The 13452-nt window shown below is 36.7% G+C and overlaps 1 protein-coding gene across 8 annotated transcripts in view; it reads left to right on the forward strand.

Moving 5' to 3' along the window:
- Positions 1-13452, forward strand: part of Luzp2 (leucine zipper protein 2) — a 400419-nt gene that overhangs the window by 181525 nt on the left and 205442 nt on the right. For 5 of the 8 annotated variants that reach the window (XM_087659561.1, NM_001432775.1, NM_001432773.1 and 2 more), the window contains 1 exon segment: positions 9852-9969. In XM_087659561.1, the coding sequence (XP_087515687.1) occupies positions 9852-9969 (118 nt within the window). 8 annotated transcript variants of the gene reach the window in all.

Here is a 13452-nt window from a genome sequence, read left to right on the forward strand (position 1 = left end):
TGATGTCAAACTGAACAATCTGTATTTAATTAAGAAAACTACTCCAGATACAATTACAGTACGGAGAACATTTTGTTCTCAAGATCTTTAAGCATTTCAGGTTGAGGCCATAAAATGGTTTTGTTATCACGGAAGAGGAAAAAAAGCAGGCAAATGTCATGACAGTAAGGTGGGTTGGCAGGGATTCTAATAACCAGTTGAAGACGGGATAATCTATAACGTCAGCTGGGTGCTGGAGCGAAGGTTAAAGTAGATGCTCCATTGCTTGCCTCAAGTCTTGAACTGTGAACTACATAAATAAGTATTCACTAACAGGGTAGTAGGATAAGTCCTTAAACATAAGGTAGGAAAACCTTCAGGGTCTCACAGAAGGGAAGAAGCTCACATAGTTTAATGAGCAGTGTGTCGACCCTATCAGCATGCAAATTGCATCTTCTTTAATAATAGTGTAAACATGGAAAATACTTGTAAAATAATTTTTTATGGTATACTACCAACAGCTCCATAATTCATATATGTAATCAATATGCATCTTGTCTAGAATTACGTTAAGTTTCTCAGGGGAAGAAGTAAGTTTTTCAGGTAGAGAGGTTGTGAATCGAAAGTTTTAGACGTTTAATTTAAGAAAAAATTTTTTGCGTATGTCCATCAGCCTGTGAGAAATCACAGAGACAGAATGACTCAAAGTCATGGTAGCTGTGTGCACCACACTTTCATAGGAGTATGCTGTGGCCAGTGAATGGGGTGGGATTTATAATTTGCTGTTGCAGATAGCACAGCAAAGAAAAAGAATGGAAGAATTGTGAAGGAATAGCACATATGAATGGAAAAGAATCAACAAACTAAGATACATCTAAATCCTGTTAACAGCTACAGCAAAATGCTCAAGAATCCAGGAACACATTTGTTTGCATGCATACACAAGAATAAAACAAAAGAAAAAGAAGGCCTTTCACAAACATCTCTGAAAAATATTGAAAGTTCTACCCAACAATCTGGAAGAAGATGATTATACCAAAATTCTATTAAATACTGAACAATTAATAGAGTTTAGCACTAAATTAAGGTAATAAAGAGAAATCACAATTATCTAAGCAATATCATTTCATATAAGCTTAAAATATTCTACAAATAAGGTTTTAAATACACTACTACTATGAGCAAAAATCATATACAAACATCTAATTCATGTTATTTTTAAATGGATGGTTAAAAAGTTAACCTTGGTAACCACACTAAAATATTTTCATATATCTCTAAGATAAATTAGAATGGTAAAAAGCCATGGTATCAGTGATAAAGAACCATGAATTTGTGATGATAAATGTAACTGAGATAAATATTAAAGACTGTAAGTACCTAGTAATGCTAAACCTACTTACCAATTAAACCTTCATTTTTATTGTTTTTTAATTGGTTATTAGTTAATTTATTTATTTACATTTCAAATGTTATCCTCTTCCCGGTTTCCCCTCTGCAAACTCCCTGTACTACCCATCCTCCCCACTGCTTCTAAGAGGGTGCTCTTCCACCCACCTACCCACTCCCACCTCACCACCCTAGCATTCCTGTATGCTGAGACATCAAGCCTTCACAGGACCAAGACCTCCCCTCTCTTTGATGCCTGATAAAGCCATCCTCTGCTACATATGCAGCTGGAGGCATGGGTCCCTTCATGTGTACTCTTTGGTTGATGGTTTAGAGTCTTAACTATATAGATGTGGATGCTTGCAGCCAACCATCTCCAATGGAGGAGTTAGGGGAAGAACTGAAGATGAAGGGGTTTGCAACCCCACAGGAAGAACAACAATATCAACCCACCAGACCACCCCCCCAGAGCTCCCAGGAACTAAATCAACTAAATTTTTCAATTGGCGCTCATAGAAGTAGTATGTGAGCATCAAATACAAAACTACAACATACGATGTACAGCCACTGAAAACAGTTAAAAGCTGTAGATGCATCCTGGACAGAAAACATGTAAATGCTCTTTCTGCAACATGCTCAACTTATGAGTTTCATTTTCATGTGCACTAAAGCAATAATGAGATACTATACAGAGTCACTGAACTTACTGAATTTAAAAAAAATCTTGAAAATGCCAGTAGAGACAAAAATATGAAGTGACAAATAGTCTTTACCTGTCCTACTCCATAACTTAATCTGTTCAATTTATTGGCCATGGTTGCTAAACAAATGTGTGACTATGGGAATATTTTGTGGTGCATGTATTTTATTTCTAGGCATTTAGGCATTTTCTGGTATGATTATATTCACATCTCAACAGGACAAGTTATATGAAATATCCATTATTCATAACAGTCAAAAGCACTATTCATAAACACGCAAATACTAGAAAAATGCACATCTATCTATCAATATTGGAGAAGACAGGTTGCAATAAATTATTCTCTATCACACTTTTGTTGAAGCAAAAATTGGCAAGCTATCATAAAAATGGATGTCAGCAACCTGGTCATGTTTTGGGAGGGAGGGGAATGTGCTGAATGAGTGGGTGTAAGCTGGCTCTTCTCCCATAGTTTCTAGTCCTTAAATTTTTTGATATACCCAGTTTTTAATTGGTTAATTAATTTTTCCTAAGATTGTGTTTATTTTTGAGTATATCCAGTACCACAGTAACATCTGTCTTTACAAGTGGCCTGAGAAAATGATTCCTTTTGAAAGTTTTACAAATGTCTATATTCGAGAATGATCTTCATGTGATACATCTTGTGTTAATGATCAGAAAGAATGGTTTCTCTCATTTTAGCTTTCCAACATTGCTTTGAGAGCTGTATCATCAAAAAAAAAAAAAGCGGTAGTGACATATATTAATTTCTTTGCAGTGCTCAAGTATAAACATGAGCTAAAATGACATATGAGACTATGTGTACTGCTACATAGTTAGATGCACAGATATTATCTATATCCTTAATAAAACTTAGTGAGTGCATTTTCAATTAAACGCCTGGTAGGTGTCTATACAAATCTAACATTATAATTCTAAAATTGATTGAAGAGAATCAAAAACAAAACAATTTTAATAAGACAAGAAGCAGAAGAATTGATGGGAACCAACTTAAAAAGAAAGAGAATATGACATACAGTTTTAACATGTCAATCATTTTTCTCTGAAATAGACCTTTTTATAAGTGAAACAGGATATACAACAACAAAAAGAACTTGTCTCCCTTCTTTACCTATTGACTGACTCTGATATATGAATAGTAGATATATAGATAAGCAGATAGCTGAGAGATAAAAGATTTATTGATAATATAAGCAAAGAGATGATAGACGATTCTTTGATGATAATAAGAAATAGATAATAGGTAGGCAAGTAGATAGATAATAGATGATAGATAAAAAGATAGACAGATCGATTGATAGACATAGGTAAATGATGGATAGATAATTAAACAGTTGATAATAAGTAAAAGATACACAAATGATAAATAATTAATAGTTTTAAATTATGAAGAGACATTTTAATATAAAATCATAGAAATACATTTCAACATAGAACAATTATCACAAACTATATGAATAATGAATTCAGAAATATAACCTGGACCCCCGAGATGTCTTAGACACTGGACCACTAACCAGGCAGCACACACCAGCTGAAATGAGGCCCCTAACACATATACAACAGAGGACTGCCAGGTCTGGGATCAGACAGAGAAGATGGGCCTAACGCTCAACAGACTGGAGACCCCAGGGAGTTTAGAGGTGAGGTGGGGTGGAACATTTGGTGGTAGGGACATGCTCCTGGTGACATGGGTTAAGGAGGAGCTATGGGATGTGGAACAGTTGAAGTGTGGAAAAGGAGGGGAATAAAATCGTGAGTGTAAAAAAAAAGATTAAATAAAATTTAAAAAATAAAGTTCGATAAAATTCTTACAATAAATAGAATTTTATTAAAAAAGAAAATTATTTTGACTTTTATACATTAAAACTTTAGCATTTGGTATATTAGAAGTAAATTTATTTTCAGATAGACTTTTTGTAAAAAAATCAAGTTAAAATACATTTGTTATTGTGGGGTATAAATAGGACTAGATTCTTATAAAAGCAAAATTTTGAACACAGAATCACAGAGGGAAAAAAGCTATGCAAGAAATTGGGCTCTCTACATTAAGAGAAGTCCAAGGCAGAGAATATTCCTGCACAGTTTCAGAATTCAACCGTGAGCCAGGTTGATTTTTTTTAATCGAGATTCCATAATTGTGACACAAAAATTGTATTTTCATCACTACCCATTGAGCAGTACTTTGTTGTGACAGCCTTAGCAAAATCTAACCTGACTTAAAAGTGAGTAGAACTGGCAGAGAAATGGAAGCCAAAATTTGTGAAAATTGACCTATTATCTCACAAAGTAGCTGAGAAGCATGTTACAAAGTAGCTGTAAGTCTGTGTTGGCTAGTATTTGTCAACTTGACACTAGAGTTATCTGAGAACAGAGAACCACAGCTGAGAAAATGCCTCCCTATAAATTTGGTATGAAGGCATGTCTCTGAAACAATTAGTGATTAACCTGGGAGGGCCCATTTCACAGTGAGCAGTGCTACCTCTGGATGGTGGTCCCAGGAAGGAAGAGCAGTAACCAGCACTTATCTGTGGCTTCTTCATCAGTTCTTGCTTCCACGTTTCTGCCTTGAATTCTTGAGCTAACTTCTCTGGGTAATGGATTAAAAAGAATGAAGCCATTTCCTCCCCAAATTGTTTTTGGTCATGGTCACCATCACAGCAATACTATAGTGAGTAGTGCAGATTCCAGTCCTGTGACATTCACATGTATTCTTTCAAAGGGGAAGACAGTATTCTCTCTTTGTGGAAGTATAGAAAAAGTATCAAATGCCTAGATAAACTAATATGTTTCAGAGACTGCAACATGACTATCACATATTGAAATTAACTTCATAGTTTTAATGCACTATCTTCACCTATGAGAATATTATTTGTCCAGAAATAGTCAAAGAAATATGTGTATAGCCATATTACTGAATTTCATTACTTTGTAAGAGAAAGAAATTGGGAATTCTACACCTGCCATGGTAGGAACAACTGCAGTGCACACAGAGCAGAAGGGATAATAGATCAGCTGGTAAGACCTCCAGAAGACTTGCAGTCAGTGGCAGAACATGGGAGAAGGATGAGCCTTTTTATTTCATTATGTTTTTAAAGAAAAATTTTTATTGGAAGATAAACAGCACTTACTATAAATAGAACTTACTGTGGTCACTTCTGCCCATTTCTACTTTGTAGAGATATACAATGTTTGAAACTAAAAGGTGGTGATTAGTTGGGTAAGCTTCCTGGCTATATCTCTCTAATTCATTGTATCCTGTTCATAATCACTGTTGCATGTACTGAACAATAGATTGTTTAAAGTCCAGAGGTACATTTCCTCATGAAAGCTTGAAACTCTTAATATAATAATGAAATTAAAAATGATTGCAAACTGTATTAAAATAGCAAAGGAAATAATACTCATAATTTAATTTAATGAAAAATCATAGGAAATAAGCAAAAGCAATTTTGAATATTTATATGTCTTGTATAGAAGGAAGAAGCAATAGACTATAAATTTCATGGAATGTGTGATGAACATTTCATCTAACCTCATAGCCAGGTCAGCACTCTTGTTCAAAGTCAGTACATTTTAGAAGAGTGGTGGAGACAGGGAGCTCTGAGCTGACTGATAGACCACTTCCATAATAGTATCTTGCCCTTGAAAGTGATTTATTATCTTATTGACTCAGTTATTTCAACTGTAAAATAGGGTTAGCAGGAGAGTCTACCTCCTGGAGTTATTTTGAAAATAAAATGAGTTCTATCACCTCTCATGCAAAATGATGTCAATGTGTTTTATCAGTCGATTTGATTTGTAATATACTATATGATTATCTGGGGCTATGTTTATGGTATAAGAGAAACCACAGACATGAAATGATACTGTACATTTGGAAGAAACAGGGATGAGCTATTGTTATTATGTTGTTATTTGATTTTGTCAGTCTGACCTATGAACCCCAGTGACACTCTGTAAGAGTATGATTATTGACTAATCATTTTTTGATCAGGTCTGTGTCAGGGCCGTTGAGGCATAGTATGCTTCTTACCCATGAACCACTCCAGTTTCCTTTTGGACAATAAGAAGCTGAAGGGTAGCAAATACCTTCATTTAGCAAATAAAAAAAAAGACAAAAATCATCACTGAAACCTACTCTAGATGAACTAAATTTGCTAACGACTGATAAACTCTACAGCGCAAATTATTCTATAATTCTGTGGAACACCCATGAAATTCAATAAAACCTTTTTCAGGAATAAAGACACTACTCATTTTTAAAACCTTATCATTTGCGTCGGGGTCAAAGCTTTGTATAAACTACACGATATAACACAAGAGTGTGTGTAAAGCCAGTATCAATTTTGTTGCTGTCGTTACACACAAACTAACAGTAAGAAAAAACAGTACTCATTTAGGCAAGCTTACAACTGAATACAACCATCTTTCACTACACAGCGCTCTGTGACTTCTTGATGAAGCGCTTATTCCAAAAGTTCCTGAAATCTGAAACACAGCATCTTTTTATTAACTGCCATGTTCATCCAAAAAGTACATAAAAGCAAAATAATTTCTTGAGTTCTTTGTACATATTAGATATTAGCACTTTATCAGATGTAGGATTGGTAAAGATCTTTTTCCAAAAAGATGAATTTCATGAAGTCATTGTTTTTAAAAGCTGAGTAATACTCTATTGTGTAAATGTACAACATTTTCTGTATCCATTGCTCTGTTGAAGGATATCTGGGTTCTTTCTAGCTTCTGGCTATTATAAATAAGGGTGCTATGAGCATAGTGGAGCATATGTCCTTGTTATATGTTGGAGAATCTTTTGGGTATATGCCCAGCAGTGGTATATCTGGTTCCTCACATAGTACTATGTCCACTTTTCTGAGGAACCTCCAGACTGATTTCCAGAGTGATTGTAACAGCTTGCAATCCCACCAACAATTGAGGAGTGTTCCTCTTTCTCTACATCCTTGCCTGGTTCAACTGGAGGTCAGCATGTAGAAGAATGCAAATCGATCCAATCTTATTGCCCTGTAAAAGCTCAAGTCCAAGTGAAGCAAGGACCTCCACATAAAACCAGATACACTCAAACTAATAGAAGAAAAAGTAGGGGGTCGTCTGGAACTCATGGGCACTGGAGAAAATTTCCTGAACAAAACACCAATGACTTATGCTCTAAGATCAAGAATCGACAAATGCCTAAGGGAAATGCAAATCAAAACAACCCTGAGATTTCACCTCACACCAGTGAGAATGGCTAAGATAAAAAAAACTCAGGTGGCAGCAGATGCTGGCGAGGATGCGGAGAAAGAGGAACACTCCTCCATTGTTGGTGGGATTGCAGACTGGTACAAACACTCTGGAAATCAGTCTGCAGGTTCCTCAGAAAATTGGACATTATATTACCTGAGGACCCAGCCCTACCTCTCCTGGGTGTGTACCCAAAAGATGCTCAAACATACAACAAAGACACGTGCTCCACTATGTTCATAGCAGCCTTATTTATAATAACCAGAAGCTGGAAAGAACCCAGATGCCATTCAACGGAGGAATGGATACAGAAAATGTGGTACATCTTACACAATGGAGTACTACTCAGCTATCAGAAACAATGACTTCAGGGTTGGAGATTTAGCTCAGTGGTAGAGCACTTGCCTAACAAGAGCAAGGCCCTGGGTTCGGTTCCCAGCTCCGAAAAAAAAGAAAAAACAAAACAACAACAAAAAAGACAAAACAAAACAATGACTTCATGAAATTCATAGGCAAATGGAATGAACTAGAAAATATCATCCTGAGTGAGGCTACTCAATCACAGGAAAACACACTTGGTATGCACTCACTGATAAGTGGATATTAGCAAAAAGATCAAATCAGCTAAGATGCAATCCACATGAAGCTCACGAAGGACAACCAAGGTGCAGATATCTCAGTCCTTCTTAGAAGGAAGAAGAAAAAATTCAGAGGAGGAGATATGGAGACAAAGTTTAGAGCAGAGGCTGAAGGAATGGCCATGCAGAGAATTCCCCACCTGGAGAACCAGCCCATATACATACAGTCATCAAACCCAGACAATATTGTTTTTGCCAAGAAGTGCATTCTGACATGAGCCTGATAATAGCTGTCTCCTGTGAGGCTCTCCTAGAGCATGACAAATACAGAGGCAGATGCTCACAGCCAACCGTTGAACTGAGAATGGAGTCCTCATTGGAGGAGTTAGAGAAAGATTGAAGGAGCTGAAGGGATTTGCAACCCCTTAAGAAAACAATACCAACCAACCAGAGCTCCCAGGAACTAACCCGCTACCCAAAGAGTACATACACATGGACAGACTCATGGCTCCAGCTGCATGTGTAGCAGAGGATGGCTTTGTTGTGCGCCAATGGGAGGAGAAGTCCTTGGTCCTGCCAAGGCTGGAGCCCACCAGTGTAGGGGAATGTCAGGGTGGGTAGGTGAGAAGGGGTGGGTGGTTAGGTGGGGGAACACCCTCATAGAAGAACGAGGAGTGGGGACGCCATAGAGGGTTTATGGATGAGAAACCAGGAAAGGAAATAACATTTAAAATGTAAATAAAAAATGCAAAATAATTTACAAGCACAGGTTTCATATTCATTTTTCTTCCTCTGATGTACGAAAACCAATCTCATGCTTCCTGTTTATTTGTATCTAATGTAGTCAGGTACTCTAGCCTGGACGACCTGCTTGTTGGCGTCTTTGTCTACGTCTCACTCTGGGACAGCTTTACTCTCAATTGTCTGGTCAGGGAAAACTTTCCAAACCACAAATTTTACCTTGTCCCCGCCTTACTAGAACATTTTTAGTTAACCCCTTATTCTTCAAATGCATACCCAAGTCTTAACATCACTCCAAAGGCTGGCGTGTCTTTCCCCCTTCTCCCATATTTTCTGACCAGCAACCAGATCTCTCACTCTTTCATCAGGGTTTCACAGCTGACACCTGTTTATTTAAAATAACTTTATTGCCACTAATAATTTACAAGCACTTTCTCCATTTTTTCCCTAATTCATATTTACTACCATAATAAATGTATCTTTTGTATTTTCTTGGGAAGTCCTCTTTGGATTTTGTTGTCGTTCTCTTACATCTTCCAGTTAATCACTCTATTAGGCATAAGATGAGGGTGGGGTGGTTTTTGTTGGTTTTCAACTAGAAAATCCTTTTTCCTTGCCCTATAAGGTCACAAGTACACACAAACAAATCATATATACTTCATGATGAGCTTTGCCTTTTATATAAATTTTATCTTTTTGGTTCACTGGAATTTCTGTATTCATCTACTGACTTCCATAATGTTTTTCCTTTCCCTGTCATGCCTTTAAAATGCAATAGCAGTTCTTGAACATATTTGAAAGAGGGTTCATTTCCCTTGGGTTTTCGTCTCTGTCGACTAAGGATGAAATCCAGAGACCCTGCTTTCTTTCTAACTCTACCTTCAAGTGTATTTCTCAGTACGAAAACCTACCTAAGATTCTGGGATCTTTCCCCACACCCCTTCTCTTGCAACAAATATTAAATTCCTAGAAAAAATGGTAATGTGGAAACTGTGTCCTGTCTAAACTAAAGCCGGTAAACTAAATTTGCATGCAGTGAAACCCTCAGTCTGAATAGTTCTCTCTGAACGTGAAGTCTTTAATATAGAAATGCCCATTAAAGTTTTAGTCTAGTTTCCTGAATCTCTCAGGCTTTCTGGTTATGCCTGAGGTCAGATGGAAATGTATAGAGGGCTCTCACACCCTTTTCTCTGTGTTAGACAGGACTATGAAGAGCTAGAGAAGCAGCTGAAGGAAGTCTTTAAGGAACGTAGCACGGTCCTGCGGCAGCTGACAAAGACATCCAGGGAACTGGACGGGATCAAAGTCAACCTTCAGGTGAGTTGGACACTAATGTTTTCAGCAGCAGAGGAGTCCATTCACCCCCATGGGACGGATATGCATTTTTAAACAATTTTCTCTACATCTCTGGGCTTGACCACTCCAGTTATTATTTATTATTATTTGAGCTTTGAAATGAAATAGGCTTTGAAATGGTTCAGAGACCTGCAGTTTCCAAACATCAAAAGGAGAAAACTGTGTGTTTGGCAAAAGCCATCAGTTCCTACCAGCTTCCAAGATCAATTTGACCCCTGTGTTCTTCTTATTATAAAATGATGGAAAGGTATTATGGGAATGAAATATTTGGAAGAGAATTTCAGATTTTCCCTAGGACAGCTCTAAATATCCCTTGAACAACTTCTCTATAGAAATGGATAAATGTTAAAGGAGACTACCATGTTTAAAATAAGACAGAACAAAAGAAATGTCTATTTCAGATAAAAATCTTTTGGGGAGAGTTCATTTTTGGTTTTTCAAGACCAGGATTCTCTGTGTAACCTTAGCTGTCCTGGAACTCACTCTGTAGACCAGATCTGCCTGCCTCAGTCTCTCAAGTGATAGGATTAAAGGCATGTGCACCTACATCACAGTTAAAAATCTTTTCCAAACACTTGATAGTGCTTTGTTTCTCCTGTGAACATACATTTTTATTATATTGAAAATAGGGGTTTTTTCATACAATATAGTCTAATTATGGTTTTTCCTCCCCAAGCCCCTCCAGGTTCTTGACAATCTCTCCTTCCATCAAGATCTACCCCTTTCTGTCTCTTGGAGAAAACAAACAGAATCTAAGAGATAATAATAATAAAGCAAAATATAATAAGATAAAAGCAAGGTAATCAGAATAGGACTAAAAGAGAAGGAAAGGGGCCAAGGAAAAAGCACAAGAAACACTTATGGACACAGATACATACATGTCCGAACCCACAGGAATCCAATAAAAACACAAAACCAGAAGGCAGAATTTATTCCTAAAGGAAAAAAATATTATGAGACACAACATTCTGCAATTAAGAACAGTACTTTGATGTCTGACTTTTCACATTGGATTCACTGAGTACCGACCATATACTAAATTCTTTAGTGACATTCCATGATGCAATTCTTTCAATAAATGTAGGAGATGGTACTCTTGATGTGACTTTTCTTGCATAAGCAATATTGTCTACAGAAAGTTCCTTGTTCTTTGGAAATCGGTAAGGACTCTAGAGATTAAATGTAAACTATTTTGCTTCAGAGCCTTTCCACATACCACAGAAATGAGGCTGTATATTATCTTGATCCTCAAAGTCTTTATGATACGCTGATGCCATGATGTTTGGTAGAGAAGAAATGGTGATGGTGCAGTCAGCCACTAGTTCATTGACTTTGGTCCAGCTCATATATTGACTTATCTTTCCATAGCTTATATTTAATGTACACATGAAAACTAATATTTTTATAATGTTTAGAATGATCACACAGGTAAGGAATGAGCAGTGCCTGCATTTGAACTTATCATTTAACCTCATGTTGCAGAAGTTGTGCTAAATGTTGAAAGAGTAAAACTAGTCACGCTGCTGTAGAACATGCTGACAGGTAAAAGGATTAGGCGTTCATGAAAAATAGTGCTAGGAATCCAAGCATCAAATTTCTGCAAACTAAATAGAAGGATTCAAGAGGCAACGGATCGATTTTGTTTTATTTGGCAAAGCCAAAGACACAGATTACTGAAAAGAAAATTAGCAGGTAAACAAGCCTGGGAGGAATAATCAAGACACCTGTCTGTTCTCCAGGGGAAAGAACACCTGGCACAGAAGCATATCGTATCAGCAGCATATGGTGAAATGCCCTGGAGTGGTCAGTGATTAGTTTTCCCAGGACTGTTTCCTAAATCAACGTGTCTCCTTATAAACTAGAATGTTGCTTAAGAAAAGTTTTTATGGAGCTCTGTTTTGTGAAAGCATAAAAGTCTTCACTGAAATGTTGTTAAAACTTTGAAAATGGTTCTTTTGTTTGTTGTTTTGTGGTACGTTTCACACATGATGCCTTCCATTGTTTATCTTAACAAATCCTTTTAGCAAACTCTCCACAAAAGCAGCATGCTATTGTTTGCATTATAAAATGAAGAGCAGAATGCTTAAGTGTATCTCAGGATGTGGGTAAGTTCATTCTCATAAGCAAAGGGTGACATTGGATTTCAAACATAAAGTAAATAAATATATAACTACATGTTATATATTTCCTGACAAAATGACAATTTCCTGACAAAATGTGAACAAAATGTCTTTACATCCCAAAGAGAGAACCAGCAACATCCCGCAGAAACTGTCCCACATAATATAAGACAAAGAATAGTACTTTGATGTCTGACTTTGCACCTTGCATTCACCTACCATATACTAAATCTTCAATGGCATTGCATAGTATAATTCTTTTATATAAATATAGGCAATGGTGCTCCTGTAATTTTTCTTGGTGAACTGTTGAGTTAAATTGGAGTTAATTACAAGAGTGTGGAGATCAGCCAAGGCATGGGCTACAAACATCTATCCTTTCTCATCAACCTTAGGGAAATTTTATTGTTTTGCTTGTTTGCTTTTAAGATGGGCTCTAGCTTTCATGCAGGCCTTGAGCTTGCTAAGGAGTCAGTGATGAATATGTACTTCTGATCCTCATGCCTCCAGGTCCTCAGTTTTGGGATCACATGTGCTTCCTACTACGTGCATTTGTTCAAATCACACTGGACCTGGAATCTGGAGATTTCTACAAGCTGGGCAGGCACTCTACCAGCTGCTCAGCTGAATTAAAAACATACCCTGTCTTCAATAAGATGAAATTAGGCCCAATTTTGGGAAAAGATGTTGGAAATAATCACAGTCACTTTGAATTCAAGATAACAGGCACATCCTATCCAGGTGACAGAGTTCCTTAATACATCAAACATGTATTCTTATATATTTATTTCAGTATTTTACTAACTTTTTTTAGAGTTTTCTTATTTCTTAAAAGCATTTGTTTCTCTGTTTAATTTTATATGAATGAATGTTTCGCCTGCACATATTTGGACACTATTTGCATGCAACACATGTGGAGGCCAGAAGAAGGTGTTGGATTTCTTGGAACTGGAGTTACAGATAGTTGTTAGCCTCCTTGTGGGTGCTTGGAACCAAACTCTGGTCCTCTGCTAGAGGAGAGAGTGCTCTCAACTACTCTCTCCAGATTCCTCTTAGACTTTTTGTTTGTTCTGCATATTCATTTGCTTTTTAATTGCTTTTTAGTTTAAAGCAGGAAATCTAACTTTTGAAAATGGATTTCCAGGCTGTCCCTCTTCATAACTTTATCCTGTGTAGAAGGAGAATCAATATGTATGATCAATAAGATGATCGATAAGTATGTTATTTAATAAGTTGGTAAATCTACCTTCTTATCACTAAAAAAACAAGTCAAAATCATCGTGAAATAATGGTATACTCTTCACTGGATATTGCTGAAGACAAA

The sequence above is a fragment of the Rattus norvegicus genome, chromosome 1 (genome assembly GCF_021556685.1).
Source record: "Rattus norvegicus strain SHRSP/BbbUtx chromosome 1, alternate assembly SHRSP_T2T, whole genome shotgun sequence".
NCBI lineage: Eukaryota > Metazoa > Chordata > Mammalia > Rodentia > Muridae > Rattus > Rattus norvegicus.